The sequence below is a fragment of the Poecilia reticulata genome, linkage group LG5 (genome assembly GCF_000633615.1).
Source record: "Poecilia reticulata strain Guanapo linkage group LG5, Guppy_female_1.0+MT, whole genome shotgun sequence".
Classification (NCBI taxonomy): domain Eukaryota; kingdom Metazoa; phylum Chordata; class Actinopteri; order Cyprinodontiformes; family Poeciliidae; genus Poecilia; species Poecilia reticulata.
In genome coordinates, this window is record NC_024335.1 from 16,976,854 (window position 1) to 16,999,758 (window position 22,905).

Sequence of the window (22,905 nt, forward strand, 5' to 3'; positions counted from 1 at the left end):
ACTTTTCACATATCTTTACCGCACCAAATTGCTGTTTTTTTAAACTCATTGTAGTTTAATGCAATCTTGAATACTGATGCCATGTCAGCTGACTTAATGAGAGGATTAAAGGCAGCTTCAACTATAACTTCAACTCTAGCGATGCACCTCAGAAAGTAAGCGAAGACAATTTATGCGAAAGAAGATGAGTCAAGTCTGTATTTACTGGATGACTTTGTAACACACTCACAAAGCATTAAACCTGGAGTAAAATCAGTTTTTGAAACTTTCTTGATGGCCCTTTAGAAAGTGTTTGAATAATAAGGTCAATGTATCTAAAGCTTTTCTTTCTCTTTCAAATGCCTTGTGTAACAGAGCCTTGTTTACTACTTCCTTTTTGTTTCACATGTAAATGTTGGTGTCAGAATGGAGTTATTGGGGGCATTCAAACCAATTATGTTATTATGGCTTGTTATAATGCGATTACAGGAACTGAGCTGAGGCTGATTGTCTCTTTAAGAAGCAGTGAGAGTGGCCGGGGGGGCGGTGCGGTTTCACACCCTCGGGTGGGAAACATAGGCGGAGCCCAGCGGGCGTTGAGTGACAGCTGCTCAAGGGTTCTTACACTCCGATATGCGGGGAGAAACCGCGACGACCAATCACGTGGCTAGACAGCCCACCCAGCAAATCCTAACAGCCAATCAGAACGAGCGACGGGAGGATCCAGGGATCGCTGTTGTGCTTCCAACGTGGGACTACGGAGCGATCGCCCACAAAAAAAGGGAAAAGTAACTCGGCAAAGGAGAAAACTCATGGTGGTAAAAGCACGCTCGAAAGGAGGAGGGGGATGCAGTTTTGTTATTTATCGGATCCTCTAGATTTTGTGAGCGCAGACTGCACCTGACGAGCTGGAGTTTCTTTGGATGGTACCGAGTCCGTGTTTGAAAGTTGGATTTATGCGGTTCAGATTTGGAGGAGAGCTCACGGAGCAGCGCTAGACTTGAGCGTTTTAACCACTGTTTCTAACTTATTTACTGAATATCTTTTTTTTTTTTTTGTGGCGAACCTTTCCAACTCCGCTAGAAGTTTGTGCTATAGGCAGATTTAGAGACGAAGAGCAGCTGGAGTCGGGCGCAGAGTGTCCTTTTAACATTTGGCTCCTTGGTGTTTTCAAACGTAGTTGCGAAGCCAACTCTTTTACCCTTTTCGGACACTTTTTGCTACTTTATTTGAGTTAAATGTTTCCGACAGTTCACCTTAGTTTCTTTTGTGAATTTTCTTAAATTTTACTCCTGCGTCGGACTCCGGCGGAGAAAGTTAGGAGTAAAGACTTGTTTCAGAGATGAATTCCGCTGAGACGGACACACAAGTTTTTTCTACTATCGTTTGTGCCTCTACAAGATAGTTAATGAGCTACAAAGGGTTTTTACTTTTCCCTAAGCGAGACTGATAACAAATTTCCCAGTCTGTGGGCACCGGGAGAGCTCCGCAGCCGCTCTGCTATACTGGATACAAAATGGCGGCGTCCCTGGGACGGCTTCGATGTGTTTCTCACTGTGTTTTTTATTTAATGTTGTCGCTGGAGCTCTTAAACTGTTTTGGACTGAGTTCGGACGCACCTTGCCCCCAGAACTGTACCTGCAGTGGGGAATCGGTGGACTGCAGTGGCCTGGAGCTCATAGTCCCGCCTGTGGACCTTCCAGTTTGGACCGTTTCCTTGTAAGTGCCCCCTAAACTATTTATTGACCAGTCCATAACGGGGTACGCGGGTTTATAAAGGGGGGGAAAAACTTCGCAACTAGATAAAGATTTTCTTGTGATGAAAAGCAGAGGACACGTTAGGGAAGGGACTTTTCCATCTAGAAATCTGAGCTGGAGAAAGAATTTTTTGCTTTCGTCCAAACCCAGCCGGTCAAAGGCATAAGCAAATTAAGGAGCTGCTCTGGGCCCACATACTGAGTTTCAGCGCCTTCCATTAGCAGTTTTTAGTGAATATATGCTTATGTGCCCCATTTGTTTCAACTGTGGCTAGTGGGGTATGGGTTACAGTGATGCAACAAAACTCATCTGAACAAATCTGTTTCGTAAACTGGCTTTTCCTTCTCGTTTGTCTATGGAATTATTTGCTACTTGTAAATTTTTTAACTGGTTTGAAGAACCCACATTGCAATAGTTAGCTGAAACCTGTAGCCGGAAATATAAATGTAATCCTCACTGCATAGGTGTTAAGTTAGTAAACTTAAGTGAAAAATGAATTGACTTGCATATTGAAGCCTAAAACTTACAAAGACAACTTGACATGGTTACATTTTCACATTACTTTCAAGTTACTATGTTCATTTTAAAGTGTTTAGTAGGAAAATAAACTTTGGTTGTATTTTTAAAAGTTCATGTACATCTAAAATTTAAATCTTAACCCTAACAATAGTTTTAAATGTACCCTAGTCACACCAGCAGGTTCTCCGCAGTAGTGGACCCCTAAGAGCCCCTGAATGGTCACATAATTTAGATGTAAAAAGTACAATTAAATTAAAATTATCATTATTTACCATCACTCATTCTCGACTAAATTTCAAAGCACAGCGCAAAATGCTTTGATTTTCTAAACTGTATTATTTATGCTTGATGTAAAAGACACTTGTATAAAGATGGATGATATAATAGAGACATCCATTGGGCAGGAGTGAGTGATAGCAGTCGTAAGGCCCCCCGAGTCAGATTCTGTTGAAGCCCCCAGAACATTTTGGGCCAGCTATGTGAGTGCAGCTGCTACAGCAGGTATAAGTCTGCGATGACTAGAACTAGTCTGCTACTTTTATTAAATAAAGTGCTACATCTCTTTCCTTCTTTTAAGGGCCATGCCTCAGAGAAAACTGGAAAACGATATCTTCCAGAAAAAAAAAGAACAGTTATATGTGGCTCTGGTGTTGATTATGACATAATTACACAGCTAAGGACAGCTCTAGTGTTGATTATGACTTAATTACACACATTTGGCTCAGGATAATTTAGTACTTTATGGTTTTTGCCTATTTCGTTGGGCTTATTTGCAGCAGTTTAGTGTCAGCTTTATAACGACGTTAAACTTTATGTATATAAAAAGGTGTTATTTACACTCAAAATTTCAGATTGCTGTTAACATTAATTTGTCTGTTGTACCTGTTTAGAAGCGTCAAAGATTTTCTTTTTCATGTATAACATTTCTGCAGTATATTTTCATTTGAAATCAATTGACCTGCTAAACTTACTGCCTTTTCCAAAGTCTAACATATATCTGTTCCTAGAGATAGAATTAGCAAACATATTTGCTTTTGTTGAGCAAACAAACATGTCATAACAAATAAACCCTCGTCATTATTCTCCTGAGATTAATGATGAGTATTATCCACATTTCCTTTTCTGCCTTGGAAGCCATAGCTCACAAATTGAATTTGTAGTAAATAAATCAGCTTCCCGGCCGGGGTACCACTGACAACAGTCGATACCTTGTCTGTCAGCTCATTAAGGAACATTAGCTGCTTTGGGACATTTTTACGAGCCATCCTCCAGTGTGTTTGGGTGCTTCAGCTACCATCCTGCTGACGGAGACAACTCGTCCAAAGACAACACCGCTCTCTATCCTCCCCCCGAAGCACAAAGCGCGGCGTCTTCTCCAGCAGCCAGTCAATAATCATCGGTGACAATTAGGCGTCTTGTTCTAGGGTTTTCCAACATCTGCTTGCGTTTGGTTCCCGTTCGTTGCCGGAAACCTGAGGTTCAAGACCAAAGGACCCGAGCGCTGCTCCGGCTCCTATAGGTTCCCGCTTGCAGCAGTTTATCTTTCCCCCTGTGAAGTGAGGAATGCAACTTTCTTTTTATTTAAAAAAAAAAGAAGCTCTCTCCAAAGGTGAATAATGGAGCTTGCGCCCCATAAACTGCAGTTTATCATGCATGCGCTCAGACTCGGATGGTGGACGGCGGCTGTCTTATTGTGGGACAAATGTTCTGCTTGAAAACAGCTGCTGTGAGTCCAAGCGTCGCTCCGAGCCTTCTTCTGTGTTATCTCCTCCAAACCTTATCAGTCAAGATTTAAGCGGCCGCAGCCTTTTTGTTTTCAAAGGGAATGGCTTTATGGCTGTGGATTATCTCTTGAAACACCTAGGGTTGCATAGAAGGGAGATAGTAACTTCATGTTGGCAGGCTGCTCAAAGGGAGAAAATGCTATTGTTCTGGAGTCGGTGCATAAAACGGTTATTATATGGTTCCTTCAAACCCAAAGAAGCCCCAGTAGAGTCTTTTTGACCCATCGCCAGGTGTCTGAAGTGCTTTATGTAATGCCTACTTCTCACGGCAACATTTCTATGCAGATTTTTGTCCAGATTTTGACCTTCTGACAGTCTTAAGGATAACCCAAATTATCGGGATGGCTCTTAAGATAATCTTAAGAGACACTCTTTAAGTGTGTGGTGTGTTAAGAGTGATCTGGTCCGTTCAGAATCGGGGGATGTTGGATCGTCTTGGCCCGACATTACAGCATGTGTAGTGTTCCCTGAGGAGGAAACGAGAACACGGCCTGTTGAATGTGACGTGTAGCCAATCAGAAAGCGAGGTGACGGAAACATGGAGGGAAACCCCAAAATACGCAGAATACAAAACGACTTTGTATTGTTTGTTTTCTCTCTGTTAAATATAACCCATAAAATATCGCCATCGCTTCTTCCCAGTCCGCCATCTTTGTTTACGCTGAACTCACTTTTGGTCTTGTGAAGTTTTGCGAGATTTTTCCGTCTGACATCTGAATGTTGGCGAATGAAAATTGGTTTATGTGTGTTGCGCCACACGCTGTACGACCAAATCTATCATACCTTTATCGCCGTATGTGAGGCCTCTCGGGTTTTGAAAATTGGCCAACAATTTTAAACTGATACAGTTGTTCATTTTTAACTCTCTTCAGAAAGATTTTTTGACATTTTGTGTCTGCGATACCTAGTAGTAGCAATATGGCTGGACTTTCGATGCAGATTATTAATTACTCCTACAAGAAGGTTGTGTTTAAGTGCAGTTCTCTTGTTTCTGTGTCTGATTCTAAGTTTCATATGAACTTCTTTTGCCAGTTTCCACAGTCAGCCATAAGAACGGAGGACCCCACTGTGGAATCGTTTATCTCTGTGAGCCCCAGAGGAGAGGTTTGCTGTAGCTATATGGCTGCTAGGAAGAATGGTATTGATTCCACTTTTCCTCACTTTCTGCTTGTCAAGATTGAGCAAAGGGCTGTTGCCAGAATCTAGGACAAAGATACCATTTGCAAGAGAGTCTAACTTAAAGACATTTTCAAGACTGACAAGAAAACAAAATGTGGTAATAAACAGCAAGACCGCAAACTCCCCCCCACTCCCCCTGTTTGACCTGGTATTTTGGGTTAATACATTGAAACTGTGACATACTACAGTCTCACTCAGGCCTTTTCTTTATCTATTAGAACTATATGTTTATCTACTATGTGTGACTGAAGTATTCATTCAAAATTAATTCAAAACTTTAGATGAACCTCCTGTTTTCGCTATTTCTTCATTTTTTAAAGATTTTTTTGGCTCTAGTGGCCTTTATTTGATAGTTAATTGACAGGAAGGTGGGTAATGAGAGAAGGGGGAATACATGCAGCAACGGTCGCCAAGGCCGGGAATCGAACCTGCGACAGCTGCGTCGAGGACTAAGGCCTCCACATGTGGGTTGTGCTTAACCCCTGCGCCACCACAGCACACCCACTGTTTTTGCTATTTTAAGATGGTTGGGATTGTTCAAGAAGGAAGGACTAAGTCTTGCAAAAGAAACATTTTCCTTACCTGATAGTGTTGTAGAGTGACTGTGTCATGTTGTCATTTCAGCATTGCCCTTTAACTTTGGGTAAAATCATTTACAAAAACGAAATTTAAAGTGAAATAACTGTCAATAATAGATGAATAAACTCTCTTTTAAAACTTGCCTGCAGTTCTTTAGTGGGTATTGAAAATCAAAATAAACCTGGTTCAAGTTGTTTTAGACATTATTCATGTTCTGACTACTTCCCCGTTTCTGACTCCTCTGCAGGTTAAATGTGTATCATTATGAATCGTTCTTCGAAACGTAACCATCTCCTTATTTTTCTAACCTAACTCGATCGATTCAGAAAGACAGAAAAAGAGAGAAAAACGTAGCTTTTGATGAGTATTTGTGCAGAGAAGATGGGTTGCCAGAGGGCAGGTTTTAGCCTGCAGCTCATCCATCACTGGCACAAATAAGGCACTGTTGGTGGAAGAAAACAAAACAGTAATGCTTTCCAGCTGTCAAAATAATCACCCCTCAGGACCCTGATTGTAACGGTCCTCCGTGAACAAAGGGCCTTGATGAGAATTCAGGCAAGCAAACATGTTGGCACATCCGCTGCAGGGCTGGCTGAGCCAACAAGGGACCTAGGGGGGCCGAGGCATTGGGGAACACCACCATACGGACCTTTTTATTCACTGTTACTTTAAGTAGCCTCATATAGTAACAATGCTAACCGTCTACTATTACATCATCGGCGATTTGTCCGGCTCTGTCTTCAATCACAGATCTTTTACACTGCTTAAACACACCCTTGTGCTTTTGCATATTATCTTCATCAACCACATGTGTTGCTGTTTTTCATTAGAGCTCCTTTACATTTAGCAAATTGACCATCAGCCTCAGAAGTTCGTCTTCGTCTTCATGATTGATGAATAGTCCAACAAAACACAAGGCAAGCAGTCTCTCGCTCGGTCGCGTACTTCCTCTCAGGAGTGGTGTTTTATTTTATTTACAGCCAGTGTAATGTGTGCAAAAAGCATTTTTACCCACAGTGCTACTGGCGTAATGGGATTTTGTGAGTAAATAAAAGCATGAGTGTTGCTGATTTTGGCCCGGATTCGCTGCGTTGGGGTGGGGGGAGATGAAGCAGATACCGGGTGTCTGTTTGTCACTGTGTCTGGCGCAGGAAAGTCCTCATGAAAGGCTACAGAGTTTAATGCAGTCTGGATGCATTTTCAACCACGTGTTCTGATCTCGAAGAACACGCAGTTGTTCTCTGCTTGTAAAGTATTAGAGGAAGTAAGATTTCCCTCTGGCAAGCCACTTATCAATGTACCCTTTGATTTCTTAAACTTTGAAAAACTTTTCAGAGAGCAGAAGAAGTAGCCAGAGTTTTCTGTGGCCATGTAAAGCTGCTGAACCTTTTTGTTACTTTACACAGTTGTTTTTTTAAAAAAAAATTTAATACTCTTACAACTGGATAAACTTGACGATCTGTATTGTGGTATTTAATTGAGCTAGACATGATATCAACGCAATCGTTCAATATTGGACTGTTTGGATGGAAATTTGATAAAATGATATGATTCATGTGGGTTGTAATTAAATACTACCTGCCGAATAATGTATTTAAGCCAGTTGGATTGAACTGTATTTAACAGTTCTTGCATTATCTCTTTTTTTTTTTCTTAATTTCATACAAACCTTAGTATTTACACCAGAATTTCCAAACAAAAAATGTACGCAAATGAACAAGATCTAATTCCTTTTCATCCAAAATAAAAGCAACAATTATTCCTACTGCTACTAGAATATGACTTTGATTATTACATTTTAAAATTAGTCAAAGTTATTACTTTTACTTTTTGTCAAAATTTGTCTGGATTACAGTGGATGGAGAAATTGCAGCTTTGTTCTGTTGCATCAGTCTAAATGCCAGGTGGCTGTAGAAAACTACAATGAATCTAGCGCTTTCTCTGACAACAAGTTAAAGGACAAACGGGTTGAAATAGTGGGTTTGAAACCCTTGGCGTACATTTGTAATGGTAGCTGACCCACCTCTATAGCCACTTTGACCAGCTAACCACCTAATACAAAGTTGGGTAACACTTTATTTGAAGGGGTGTGCATAAGACTGACATGATGACACTGTCATAAACATGACATAACACCTGTCATGAACATGAAGAAGTCTTTATGAATGTTTATAACAATTGTCATGAAGTGTCATTTGGTAAATAATGACACTTTTAATGCAAAGTTGCTTTAAAAGTTTCATTAAAAGTCCATTAAAAATGCCAACTTTGCATGATTTTGTAAATAATGACAATTTAATGCAAAGTTGGCATTTTTAATGGACTTTTAATGAAAATTTTAGAGCAACTTTGCATTAAAAGTGTTATTATTAACCGAATGACACTCCATGACAAATGTCATAAACATTCATAAAGACTTTATGTTCATGACAGGTGTTATGTCATGTTTAAATGTCAGTGTCATGTCAGTCTTATGCACACCCCTTCAAATAAAGTGTTACCCAAAGTTGATAGTCTGCCAGTTTGTAAAGAGCAGAAAAGCAAAAAGAGATGATATTCTTAATTTATCAAATGTCTCTAAAGTTTCTTATTCCTCCAAATTGTCTATTAAAATCAAAATAACTCAAAAATTATGTTATAATTTTATCAGTTGTTGCTTCTCCGCTTTAAATCTGCGAGCGTTAAATGAGGTGATGGGCTTTCATTTAAATTTCTGGTGTAAATACTGTTGTATTTTTGTTCATGCTCTTTAAATCTCATCTTGGCGCGTGCCCGCCAGCCACACCGATGTGTTGCAAGCGAGCCCTAAACTGTCGCCTTCAACCGCACTGTGGAAAACCTTACTAGTGGTGAGGGCCACCACCTCCAAGCAGCTGGCTTTGGCCGCTTGCTACCCTCAGGAAATAGAATCAGTGGTTTCATGACAGGCATGGTGGTAGGAGGCGCAGGGGGTGCAGCGTCAAGGGTGGATTAAGTGTCAAGGTATGCGAGGTGGAGGTGGGGGGAAGTGTTTTGTCATTGTGAAGGTCTGCCGCTGCCTTCGGGCTGGTTCCACTTGTTGGGAAAAGTTATGTCAGCGGTCAGAAACCTCAGCCACCGTCACCCACGTCGTAACATGCATGGGTGAAGCCAGAGGAAATGAAACGTTTCAGGCCAGTCTGGTTTTCACGCCACATGCTGTCAAGAGACGGTACATCGTCCTAGCGTGGGTTTTTTTGTTTATACCTTAATCCAACCCACTGCTCGGTATGGAAAATATGTAAATACTCAAGCTTTTGAGCGTGACAGACGGGGGCGGACTCGTGCGCGGCGCGTCATGTTGGAAAAAGAAAAAAAAAAAAACAACAAAAAACTCCACGAACATTTCAGCGGTTTGGGCAGAGATGCAGCAACAGCAGCACCACTCAGCAAGGCTGAGCCCCTTGTGGTTTTTGGGGCATTTCTCACTCCACAGCCTTGTAATTTTGTGGTTTGGGGAGTGATTATACCCGGTTTGTTTATTATCATAGTTTTGCTAGCCTTATGACTCGCATGTCCTCTGGCGGATATTTTAAAGTCCCAACTCGAGGCTTTGGGAGAGTTTATTATCGCTGGCACTGATTGTTATCAGCTGCTCTTCACTTTCCCCTCTCTTATATAGCTGTCAGTAAAAGGCATCAGGAGTTTCCATTAGGAATGTTTAAAACACACACAAAAAAGGCAGTTTCTTTTTTTTTTCTCCATTGGTTTTCCTTTGACTGTGAGACAACTCATGCAACAAGTTTTCTGCGAACAAATTAGAAAGAAACAGTCGAGGGTGCCCCACTCTTTGATAAACTCTGATAGAGTGAGATAAAGCCTGACAAATACACAAAGATACGGGATGAGCCCTTGGCCTCGCTCCGGCTTTGATGATAATCAAACAGCTGCTGCCACAAGTCATTCTGGAGGAATTCGCTCCGCAGAATAGATGGCACTTTTGTGAGGACAGCATACAATGCCAAGTCTTTTGGGGATTTTTTTTTTTCTCTCTCTCTCAAAGTCAGTGTCTACAAAGGGAAGTTGATCAATGAATCATCTGTGAAGTCTCAACATCTGGTAAGAGTTTGGAAATCTGGAGGAGATTGGATGGGGGGGAGGTGAGGGACGACAGCGTGACTTAGAGGGAGAGCGAGAGGTACCACGTAAAGTAGATCGACTTCTAACTGGAAAACACACATGGCTTCAAAGGCTGGAGAAAGAATTGGACCAAATACTTCCCTGGATCCTTTTATTTTTTTTTTAGCTTTCCTGAAGGGTTCCTACGTAGTATTAAAGTCTGGAGTTAGTTGATGTCACTTTCAAGTTTGAGATAAGAATTAATTAAATATGCAAAAAATGCTTGAGTTTTCTTGATAAATATCCCCTTACTGATCCAGTAAAATTCTAATTTTTCCCATTCTAACCTTATTTATCAAACGGACAAAAAGAGGTCTACATTTACTGTAGTTCAAGTTTCACAAATACATCAAAATGCTGAATTTCAACAGAACATTCTGTTTTTTTTAAAAACATATAACTATAATTCTTTGAAAGACACGGAAACATTATGTGCATCTACAGAAGTCGCTTATCCTTTACTACTCGCCAATATCAGCGACTGCTGTGAGATTCCTTGGTTAATCATGGATTCCATTATGTTTGTTAAATTCCACGATTCCTTTGGCGTTTTCCACATTGAGGAAATCAACAAGCCCTGTAACCGTCGTCTTGAAAAGCTGAGTTGAGTTTCCGCAGCCATACTGTACTCGATCTGATTCTACAGACCTGTAACCACTCAAATGCAACTTGTCTGAAAGCATCTGAAAAAGGAACACATGAACTCATCCTTTTTAGTTTTCCCTATAAAATTGAACAAAAGCCTTCGTTCTCCTAAAACGTATGTCTTGTACTGTCTGGTGAGTTTTGTGTGTCATTGTTTCCATGTGAACTATAGGATGTAAAGTAAATCTTTTTATGTTTGATTTGTTGCATTAAAACATGTTCTTTTCCTCAACTCTCTGCTCTACATCTCAGCATTTGTTTTAATTATTTTGGGCTCTAGATCTTGTCAAATAAGTGTTTGAAATTGGACGGGTTGCTAAACTGGATCTGATGTGTGTTGGTAACAGAAAAAAGTGTTGATACGGTTCCTTTTGGACATTTTACAAACACAAATATTACAGAGCACAAACTGCAATTTGACAGATGTTTTTGATGTAGGGTTATCCATAACGCAGTCCAGATTTTCTAAATATTTGAGCTCTAGTAATAGAGCTGGTTACTTCAATTTTATTATTTATGATAGGTACCGAAAAACCCAAAGTAAATGTTTAATTCTCAGGTGTCCTGAATGTTGGAAAACTATCGGGGAAAACACTGGGAATTGGATACTGGGAAGGAACGAGATTTTGAAATGACAGATTTGCAGGAACTGTGTTTCCACCATTTATCTTTTCCAAAAGAGCTGTAAAACCTCAGCGTCTAGCAATCTGCACTTGAAATTATTACCATCACTGGTAATTATTGCTCTGTGAGTAAAACAAACAACATTGCGGGGGTGGGAGAAATTGGACAAAACAATCTTTTTCCGCACTTTGAAGATAAGAGCAGAAGGCTTGTAGTACTGTACCAATAGCCTGGCTAAAGAGACATAGCGTGTTTATGTTATTCTTTCAGATTAATTGGAGACACTCATTTCCCTCTGCTCATAACGTCTGGCGCCATTTGTAACAAATTACTTTGTCATCTCATCTGTTTAGTGCAGGGCCGGTGAGCCTGTGGGGCTAGCATGCGTGCAGCGGGGACTTAGCAAGTCTTTGTGGACCTCTTTAGCGTCCAAGCCGGGCTTGGTGGGTTTGGCCACGGGTTCACGCTGCGCCTCAGGGGTAAGCGCACGGTTTCTTCTGCCTCGCGCCTGTTTGTTTGGAGTGCTCTCTCCTCCCATCTCATGCTCCCCCATTTTTCCCCAAAGCAGCAGCAAGGAAGAACACGTGGCTCCAAGATGTGGGCCACCTTCAGAATCGGAGCCAAACCTTCCAGGCCGACTGATTTTCAAAGCCTCTCTCTGCTTCGTTGTTTGGTTTATTGTTGGGATGGGAATGTGTTTGTTAAATATGACCTCTTATTGCTTTTCCAGGATTTTTACGCCTATTAGTGTTTTGACCAAAATTTAGCTCATCAGATTTATCTTTATTATAGCAAATGTTGTCGGCTGGCATATGCTCATCTAAGCTGATAAGAGACCATCCTCCCTCCGCTCCCTCGCTGCGCGACTTGTGTGTAAATTGGAGCGGGTGTTAGCTTTGTGTACACTCTCACTGCAGTTGCTGAGCCATAAAGCGGCCCCTTAATGACGGGAAGAGCGGTGCGTTTGTGTGCGTCTGGCTCTCTGACGCGCAGGTTATTCTTTGACCAGCTTTATGGTGCTCCGAAATGGAGCACATTAAAGGGCTTTTGTCTCGCAGCGGGGACTCGCATTCGACTCATCACTGACATCACTTCACACTTTCAGCGAGCAAAGTTCACTTCCCGCTTATCTGCTGAAGAAATGGGAGAGATAATGGTGATGCATGCCTGTTATGTGCGAGTGTCCCCGCTCCCTCTTTCCCCATGTCCTCCCGCAAACAGACTGTCCGCTGACTTACAAGCATGGTGTCATATGTTGTGACATCACCACTGGTACTCCTACTGTATGACCGCAGCAGCCGGACCACAGCTATTTCTTTTTTCTCTTCAAGCCTCTTAATGAGTTTTTGTTGTGACATCAGCAGAATGGTCCAGTGTTGAAACGTCCGCTGCAGGCTGAGATCTGCTTTTCTTCCAAAGAAAGTCACTTAGCAGGCTGTGGGTTTTATGAGCTTGTAATTTGTCTTTTGTAGAAGTTTATTTGAAATTGGTTGGGATTGAAGAAAGGTGCCTGGTGTTAAATGTTAACTTTCAACCAATGTAGCAGATGGACAGATGAATGGCTTCGACCCAGAGGTGTACAAATTGTGTCTCGATGGGAGGACGGAGAAGGATTGATGAACTGTGGCCTCCCCCTCCAGTAATGAGGGATCTGGTCCAGTTACATTCCTCTAAACTCATACCTGTGTGATCCCTTCCTCACTCGTTCAATTCAGAACACCTTATCGTGTGTTTAAAGTTCCCAGTTGACGCGTATATGTTAACGTAATGCACTACAACCTTCTCAACGTTACCCCGTAATGCCTTGTTCGCAGTGGAGACTGGCAGATTAGCATGCTGTCTGCAGTAAACCATCAGGTACCCTTAAGGCTCCAACATTCCCGGGTGTACTTCTGAGGGGATTCAGCGGATGACTGGGATTCAGAAGAGTGTTCCAATTGCCTACTTTTCTCGGGACAAATTGCTTTGTCTCCCACAAAACGAACGGATACTAGCAAGTTTGCTGAGCCAGTGTGGCGTCTAGTCCTCTTTCTTCTCCACCAGGGCATCCAACGTACTCTCGTTGACCGTTGCGCCAACTCTCAACCTAATCAGTTTGATGTTGCATACAAAACAGTTTGATGTGAACACGGTTTTCCGACAAGCAATTTACTAATATGCGACACAGAACATGCAAAGGCAAAGTTTGACGCCGTCATGAAACTTTGCCTTTGCGCCTTTAGAGACTCTCAATGGAATTATCTGGTAACTAGGAATAGATCCTCTTTCCACTCTGAAAGGGGTCAATAGAGAAAGTTCTGGCATCTGAAAAGGGCAGACAAGTTCCTCTGATGCTTTCTGGATATCTCCTACTGTGAGGAGAAACCCAGAACTTGCTAGATGGACTATATATTCATAGTCTAGGAACACCTTGGGGTCCCCAGAGATGAGTACAAGAATATTGCTTAGTCCAATGGGGTTGGAAAAGCCAAGAATGGATTCACAGACAAATTTCCCAAATTTGACAGGATATTTAGAAATGTGATTGAATTTGTGGTGTAGTGAAGGCAATTATTTTTTCTCCTGGAGTTGAGTTCAGCCAGCTGAGTAGAATTTGATCGACGAGATTGGGAATGGGGCTCCTTTATCCCGGATGAGCCTTTACTCTTCTTATATCAGATCTGTGGACCTTCTGCTGACGGGAGACAAGTTATGTTGACCTTTGGCTGATTGATTGCCAACAGTTTGTTCAAAAATAACAATAGATCATACCGGCAGACGGTACAAAAGGCTTAAAAACAGTGGGGAAAAACAGATTTTGGTTCCAGGTCAGATCCAGTTAGTCTTGCTTAATAAAAAAGCGGTACCGCAAAATTTTACGCGGCATTTTTCGATTACGTGGCAGAGATTCCTCGTGGATAAGCCTCAGAATCCGAAAGGATAATGTAGCAATTATTTTTTCTGAGATTTAGTTTGTTTTTGTCGACATCTATCTGCGCTTACTAATCAGCCAGTAGCTCTGATTCCCTCACAGCAGTTTCTTCCACAAAACAGCCTCCAAGGGTTTAAGGTCACTTTCTGGAAAGCATTAACTTACCCTCCCTCTTTTTTTCCTCAAGAGGGAGAAGGGGGGAGTTAAGGGGGGGAGTCGTTGAGGCAGGAAAGCCGGCCTTATCACCATCTCCTGCCACAGTAGGTGTTAAAACACTGTGAAACTTATCTGATCTGATAGGTAAGAGAATAAATCTGTCTGAAACAAGTGGAGGGGAAAAAAAGCCTCAGTTGTGTAAACACCACAGGTGGCTCAGAGAAAGGCACACGCATGCCTGTGTACCGACACAAAAGACCAGTTTCGTTTGTTGCCGTGGCCTTTGGCACCTGCATGGCAGGTTTAGTTCTCAAACATGCTTCTCTTTTTGTTTCTGTGAGTCACCCTTTTGTTTGTTGCGCACTTCTTTTTGTTTCAAACTTCGGTCGTGAGAGAGTTGATACTTTAGACGAGAAGCTTTTGCGCTACTTCTTAGTCACAAATCGGGTTGAGAAAAGTTTTTGTCTGTTCCTGGAGCGTATGAATCACTCTCCGCAGTTTACCCTGTTAGAGCGCGAGTGTGTTTACGCGTTGGCTGATTATACGGACCTCCAGCCAGAGGCCATTTGTGTGAACACAGATTTTTAGGCTCTGCTGTAATTGGCCCCTATTGCAGATGGGGGGAATGACAATTTGGCCAACTAACCCACAACAGGAGGTTCCCCAGCACACGATCGTCGGGATGCAGGCGTTTCTGCGTACCGTGCCTCGAGGGCAGACGCATGCTCTGCTATTATCTCATCTCACACACACAAAACAAAACTGGGCAAAGAAGCTGTCATTATCTGCAAGCGAGCACAGACGATTATAAAGGCAAATCTGTCAAGTCAGAAGGTGATTGAGACGGATTGTTTTTAAAAACCAACACGCACCCTGCTATTAACCCACCCGAAACACATTAGCTTCCTTAATATCTCCTTCGACTTTCTCTAAATTGTCTGGCACGAAGTAACAGCTTCTGCCTACGTTTCCGCCTCTTGCCGCGGTCTTTTGAGGCCACTCTGACACAAGAGACCGAGGAATGTGTTGCATCAGGTAAAAGTGTCCCCGGTTTCTCTGCCGTCTCTCCGAAACTCTCTCTGTCGTCTGTCACGTCTGTGCAGAGGGAGAGCGGCACACGGCTGTGGGCTGCTTTTGTCTCACCCGGCTTAACCCCACCGCCACACACAAACAAACACCGCTCTCACTGTGGGCTGCTCTCTGCCAACACGCAGTCTGTATATACAATGTTAACTTTACTTTGCAAGTTCAGGCTTCAGCCTTGTTCTGCTCACCATCTGCGGTCGCCTTGGCAACCTCCACCTCACTTGGGTGACAGCACCTGATTTTCTTATATCTCATAACCAGGGTGTCCATGTACTCTTGCGTCTTAAACTCATGTATCTAACATTAAAACCTTAAAATGTCTTAAATTCATTAACAAAGTAAGTTGGATTTTAATGTATTAATCACAAGTATTTGTCTTGGCAGGGCTATTTAATCTCATATTTTATGTATTTTCATTTCTCTTGGAACTTTTTTTTGAGTAGCACTCCGACATCTTCACTGCGTTGTGCGACTCCAGATAGTTGAGCTTATCGGTTACTAGCTGCTAGCAAACACTTGCCAGCTAGCTAGTTAACTTTTTTACAAGTTAGCTGAAAGAAGTTGGATTTCTCGTGGAACTTTTTCTGTCAGGCAATAGCTTGAGTTACACACAATCATCTTCATTGTGTCACGTGACTTGATGCGGTTGAAGACACTGGTAACTAGCTGCTAACATACTGTTGTTATCCAGCTATCCAACGTTTTTGCGTCCATCACGTACAAGTCCAAATTTACATTATGTCCAGTTGGCTAGTCGAAGTTTGCATATTTCTGTGGAGATATAGATCGTAAATCTCATTTACAATGGTCTTGAAAAGGTCTTAAAAAGTCTTAAACTTGAATCGGTAAAACCTGCAGAAGCCCTGGCAGCGTGTAACGGTCAGAATAAATTGAATTAAACCAGCGTTTCATCCTTCATGAGGTGTCGGGATGTCAAACACAGCCTTTTTCACTTGTTGTTTGACAGTCTCGCTGTATCAGCGGACAAATCGTTCTCTAATAAGCCTCCTTACAAGTCAAGTGCCAGCTATTAAATACGCTGTTAGCCTAAAGTGCAAATTGACTGCTGCAGATGGATGGCCCGCGGGTCATGTTTGGAAAGTGAGCCAGGAGAGAGGCACTCTGCATCGACAGTATCGATCCGAAGCCTTCCCTTGAAGGCCAACCGGATTTATATACTGCAGTGTTTCCAGACGGACGGATGAAGCGGCTTGTCAAATAGGGAGATGTAATTTTAATTACTGCAGCTGATCAGAGTCCTTTTGCAAGAAAAGATAGGTTTGACAGAAAAGCTTTAAACAGCTGCTGAGCTAAAATGTGATACCGCTTGTAGCTGTGGTTTGCTTTTTGTATTAAAACCTCTCTTTTTTCCCCCATGTTTCAGAAATCTTGGACACAATAAGATGGCCTCCCTCAGTGTCGAAGCCTTTGCCAATCTTCCTAACTTACGTGAACTGTAAGTATTGAGCCGAATTACTCAAATTAGTGCTTTTGTTGCATTTATGTCCCTTGAAGTTTTTCCAGTTTTCTCACAGCTTCAACATGTTTAATGTGTAGACCAACATAAAGTACTATATAGCTTTCAAAGCGGAAGGAAAAGGATGCAAGGTGAACATTTTCTGCAATTAAAAATCATAAAAAATTAACATTTTGAGTTTATCTGATCAAAGCAGCGTCTTCCACCCTGTTAGCTTTGTTAGCAGCTTTTTGGCAAACTTCAAACTAGACTTTTAATGTCTCGAGATGATTTCGCTTGGGAAGTGGAACGTACTGAGAGTAAAGCTGGAGAGAAGAGTGCACAAAAGATACAAACGTGTTAACGAGGGCATTCATTGTTCACCAAACTATTCATATTCAGTGACACAGTCTGGCTAATTCCACAATAATCTGACATTGAGGAAAGGCGGCTGTTTGGTTTTTGGAAAATAAAAACGCTCATCCTGCTTCTAGCCTTTTCCAAATGCACATTTTACTTCTAGATTCTTATACATCTTCAAAATCCAGTTATTTTTTCATTTCAGCTAGAGTTTGTCTTTAAATCTTGCCACAAACGTTCTAGATAATCCAGAAAATGCCAGTGATGGGTTTTACTTTGTGTGTGTTTGTAGCAAGCACATCAGCAATTTTTCTTTATCAACTCCAACCTCAGCAGAAAAGAAAACATTCCCACAGCATAACGCTGCCACTACCGTGTTTCACCAACAAAAGATTATGTGTCCTCTGCTTGTCTTGTGGACAAATTGGAAACTTCCTCCTCCTCAGTTAAGGCCACATTTGTTGGGTTTAATAGATTAAAGGGTTTAAACACAAATGCACTCCATACTTTTCAGATTGCCGGCCGAAAACGTCGAAGCCAGTGGTCATAAGATGACAGAGCGTAAAAAAGTGAGACTTTTGCGCCCCAAACCACTCGATACGGACCAATGTCAGCGTGCTTCCCAGCAGCATCCTCCTGTGTGTCGCCTTGAACTAAGTCCAATTAAGAATTAAGTGGTGGTTTTCTATATTAAGCCTTCCCCTCCACCACCCGATACTGTGGCCAGCACTGGCCTTGTAAATATTTTATACGGCGAGGAGAGGGGCTTGGCTTCGTGTCACTCAGCGCCAGCGCGCAGCACACSCACGCACACACACACACACACACACACACACACACACACACACACACACACACACACACACACACACACACACACACACACACACACACACACACACACACAGATAATACACGCACTGGTGACATCTCTGGCAGGCCAGCCCACCAGTCATACGCTCCTGGACATCTGTTTTACTCCCGTGTTATTTTTGGGTTTTTACAAGGATGACCTGCCGCTTGCTCTGCGGCAGACGTGACAAGTAGTATTTGAAATGCTTTGATTTATGTCCAGATCGAATTCAGCGAACTCACAAAGGCTCAAAAGCGTCTGTGTGATCTTGAGAAAAGCAAGGTTTTTTATTGGAGTCTTGTTACAAATTCAGCTCTTGATAACTCAAATGTTTCTGTGGATTGTTAATGGGTTTGTTTTAGCTTAAACGCTTCCTGTTTTTTTTTGTTTTTTTTTGCCTGACCTACTGTTTGTCCCTTACAGGCGCTTGGATCACAATGAGCTGACGTCCATACCAGATTTAGGACGGGCCGCTTCCAACGTTGTATCCCTCTACCTGTGAGTACTGCCCTACTTTCTGCAGCAGTATGTTTTCCTCCACTGCATTCATAAATCAGACTAGAGACACTTCCAGTCCTCAGAAGTCATGTTGATTTAATGTGAAAATTGTTAATACAACCCGGCTGCACCAGAGCAGATCAAACCCCCCCCCCTTTTTTTTCTTTTGAGCCCCATTGCCATCAATACAGAGTCATGTCTTGAGAGAGCGACAAACGGTTTATAGTGAGCGACGGCTCTCATTAGCCGGCTATGTTGTCCTGTCTACAGCGAGCTGCGCTGGCTGTTTGGAGTGTCGGCTCGTATATGGATTCGACTCCCGGTTGTGAAACCGTGCCTGCTGGGGGGGGTGGTCTGCCTGCACTGGCATCTTGCTGGAGATTTACAGCCGTATTTGGGAAGGGCGTGTGTATGCTTGTGTGTGTCACAAATGTGAGCTCAGCAGTCCATCAGCAGATTGACTTTATTTTTTTTTTCTCTCTCTCTGTCTCTCATCCAAAACAGTTGAAATATTCGTGATGTGTTCAGGTAATAACGAGTAAAGTTTGAGGAAACTTGCAGTGGTGCTTCATGTTTATAGTTTGGATTCGTACATGTTGCGGGGCGGGATTTAGCTAAAGCTAGCAGATTCTGCGAGGCTTAAAATGGTCACCGAGACAAACCACCTGTGTGTTTAAATCTAAAAAACTTAGGCGGACGTTTAGAGTCAAGCTTTGTAAATCTGAAAATGATAAACTATAAAGATTTTCTGGAAATCAGTGAGTTACCAATATGGGCTAGTTTAATGCATGACTGGATCTGGTGAGCGTCTGTTGGGCACCATGAGATCACTTCTTTATGTGAATTCGTCTTATTTGAGCTCCACTAGGAGCTAATCTTTCCACTAATCTTTTGATGAGATGCTTTAACTGAGTGAAGAAGTCAAAAGTTTTTTGTTTCACTCAAAAGTGAAACAGTCATTTTTATGACATGTCTGATGTTCATTCAGGCAGAGAACGAGACTTTCAGCAGATAACAGAAAGGCTTAAAGCTGCTGAATGTAACTTTTATATAAAAAACCCCAAGTATTTTCCCCATATTTGTTTAAACTGTCAATATGCTGAAATGGTTATATGGTGTGAGACATAACATCTGTGAAAGAAAATCAAGCTCTTCCACCTCCTCCCAGTGCTGCTATGCCTGCCTGACGATTGCACCGCTCTGCTAGAAACAACCAATAAGGGCCAAGAGGAGTGTTTTAGTGCTGTTAATCAGGCTTGTGTACGCGCCGGCTCAGAGTGCTAATCATGAGTGGACATGCTAACTAGCAGTCATGTTAGGCTACGTTGTGGAGAACTAGTTACAGCATAGCAGAGAACTATGACTGACAGCGCTAAGGCTCTGACTGGTGGTTTCTGACAGACTTTTGTATTTCTTCAGAAGGAAAAAGAGCTTGATTTACTTTTCACAGATCAGCTGTCTCATACTATGTTGTCATGACAAAGTATAAAAAAACATATTGTTTGTAAATGCTGCATACTGCAACTATAAAGTATAAGTGAAAAGTTATTTTATTCGTTTGAGCTTAAAATACCAATCATAAAACATGCCGGATTTGGAAATGCAGGCATCCATTATGATAACTTTAGAGTTAAGGTGTGGCTAAGAAAGCTATTAATGCTAACTGTGCTAGCCTCTAACACATGTTTTAGAATGCCACACGTCAGCTGTCTCCACCTTCTTTCAGCAAGGGCAACAACAAAATCATTTTCACTACTATCTCAGTAGAGATTTCACTCGAGCTCATTTGCTGCTAGCCGTTAGCTTCGTTCACACGTTTGCAGCACGCCGGCTGCCCGCTCGCTAGTAAAGCGCACAGCTGCTGCTCCGTGTCATGTTTGGTCATCGGCGTATCGTTTTTCCGCGCCGAGCTTTTGTGGGAGTCACACACTTGCCTCTCCCTTGTGTGTCATCTGCCTGCTTCTCAGAATTCATCATGATGTACCGATGTGGTCAGAATATTTCTGTGAGCTGTAGTTGGTTTAGAAGAAGGGGGGAGTTTGAGTTAGATTAGGCAACGCCGACTGTAATAACTCAATAAAAAGGTGTCTCTCTTGTTTTTTTGTTTTTTGTTGTTTAGTTTTCTGTCGATCCTTTTGCTTCTGATCCAAAACAGACTGGAGCAAGTTCACCTTTTACTTCCCCCGCAAAGAGTGGAAAGTGGAACCTCGTCCAAAAGGGCCGGGGTCTGTCTTTTTTTGGCCTGACTCGGGAGCCTGTTGCTGGGGAGGAAGGGCTGCTGTCCTGATGGGAGTGGAGGCTGGAGGGAGGGTCAGATTTTTACAAAGCTACGCAGCTGAAGCGAAGGGCCCGCCGACGCGCTGCGCAGCTGCAGCTGTCAGTCACACGGCTTACAGTAAAACGGGCAACAGCGAGTGAGGGGGAGGAGGAAGGCAGGAGAAAACGTGGAGGCAGCGAGGGGGATGAGGGATTTGATCGGTGTCAGATCAAGGGTGACATCATTACATGTCGAAAGAGGCGAGATTAGGGGAAGCGGTGAGGTAGTCCAGAGGAGAGCGCAGAGAGGCGGAGGAATGAAGTGAAACCAGGGTCAGCCATTTATTTCTGAAAGCAGACCCAGCGCAAACGAGCTCGGCACTGACCGAGCCAGCTGGAGGGAGAGAGAGAGAGAACGTTTGTGTGCCGGTGTTTTTTTTTGTTTGTTTTTTTGCCGCTGGCTGGAGGTTGTCTGGAATGTCGTCTGACTGCAAGTCTGAGTGAGACGGTGGTTGACACTTGTGTGACAAAACGAACAGAACATCCCGCCTTCAGACAAATTCATACAACGGCAAACTCTCCAAAAAGACAGAGAGCGGCACATATGCAGTCGCTAATGTCCGACGGCTTCCCAGGCGCCCAGAGTTTGATAGTCTGAATGTTTACGGGAGGCTCTTTCTTACCGTTTCAGGAAGGGAAAATTAGCTGTTTCACTTTTCTTCTTCCAAAGTTTGATGACTAATACTCTAAGAGAAAGATTGAAATCAAGAATGATTTCTTTCTTTAAAAAAAAAAACCCCAAAAAACCCAACATTGCATAAATCATCATTTCTCCAACCTCCAAACCCTTTTAGTATCATAATTATCTACGGCACTTAATTCATGTAAAATTTACATTTGTAGTGTTAAAACTTTATATAAATACCTTTTTCATTTTTGTGTCCTGATTTGGTGGCTTTGACAGAAAGCACAGTGGGTCTGAGACATAAAAAAGAAGTAAGAAGTAGTTTTTATCGTTAGCACTATAGTCATATATTACTTATAAATATCACCCACTCCGACTTCAGAGTGAACATTTGGAACGATGTGAAATTTTTCCAAACCGGATCTTTTTACAACCCTGGTACACCTCGAGGCTAGTAAACAACTCGTACCTTGTCTGGGCACAGATCCATAAAATAAACAAGCTAGCTCGACTTGACCGAGGAACTAATGCTGAACCATCGACACACCAGATGCCAGGCTCTCACAGTTCCCACAATGCATTTGGCAGGCCTATTGAGGTCCCGCAGACTCCCAGAATGCCACAGCAGGGTGGCACGGGGAGGAGGGTGGGGAAGAGAGAGAAGCAACAAAAAGTTGTAAAAACACAGTGTCAAAGTGACAGCGGAGCAGCACAAACTTTCTCTTTGTCTGCAGTCAGCTTCAAAGAGGCTCTTTAGAACAGCTTGGGATAAAAATCAAACGGATGATCTGATTTTCAAATAATTCTCCTTTTGTCCAGAGCGCCGACATCAAACCGAACGATACTGCCCAAACGGCGGACCTCAAAGGTGCGGCTGGAGAGCGGAAGGGCGGCGCTGCTAATGTAACGCTCTCTCCACACATCAAAAGGAGTGTCAGAATGAGCTGGCCGAATGCTAATCAGGCGGTCAGAGGGTAATAATGAGATTTGGTATTAAGCGAAATCGGGGCAAGTGAGAGCCTTGGACATCAAAGGAGAACAAGAGGTAACCGGGCTTCCTCTTTATCGCAGACGTCAGCGGTCGTATGAGAACCGTTTTTTTTTTTTTATAAACGCCGCCATTGTAACGACGTGGACTTCAAACGCTATCTGTCTCTAACACACAGCTGGGAACCCGGCTTTGGGAATAAATGTGGAGCGAGAGAGAGATGAGAGTTTGAGACCGATCTGTTTTTCCCAGCAAGAGGTCACCAGCTGTTGACCCCACCTCACCCCTCAGCGCCTCCCCCCGCCCCTCTTCTTCTTCTCCAGTCCTTCCCTCCTTTTTTTGCGGCATTGGCTCATTTTAGCCACTGTCTATAGCTCTGTCCCGTGTGTGTGTGTGCGTGCGTGCGCGCCTGTGTGTGTGTGTTTGCACATGGGTGCTCATCCTTAACCATT

The 22,905-nt window shown here is 42.7% G+C and overlaps 1 protein-coding gene across 2 annotated transcripts in view; it reads left to right on the plus strand.

Moving 5' to 3' along the window:
• Nucleotides 1-734: 734 nt before the first annotated feature.
• The window catches only part of lrig1 (leucine-rich repeats and immunoglobulin-like domains 1), a 44,881-nt gene continuing 22,710 nt past the window's right edge, over nucleotides 735-22,905 (plus strand). Inside the window, exons 1-4 of one of the 2 annotated variants that reach the window (XM_008409563.2) lie at nucleotides 1,633-1,698; nucleotides 11,558-11,683; nucleotides 16,742-16,813; nucleotides 18,450-18,524. In XM_008409563.2, the coding sequence (XP_008407785.1) occupies nucleotides 16,761-16,813; nucleotides 18,450-18,524 (128 nt within the window). In that variant the 5' untranslated portion in view covers nucleotides 1,633-1,698; nucleotides 11,558-11,683; nucleotides 16,742-16,760. Of the gene's footprint in view, nucleotides 1,699-11,557; nucleotides 11,684-16,741; nucleotides 16,814-18,449; nucleotides 18,525-22,905 lie in introns of both variants that reach the window. The other variant, XM_008409562.2, reaches the window with a different exon arrangement.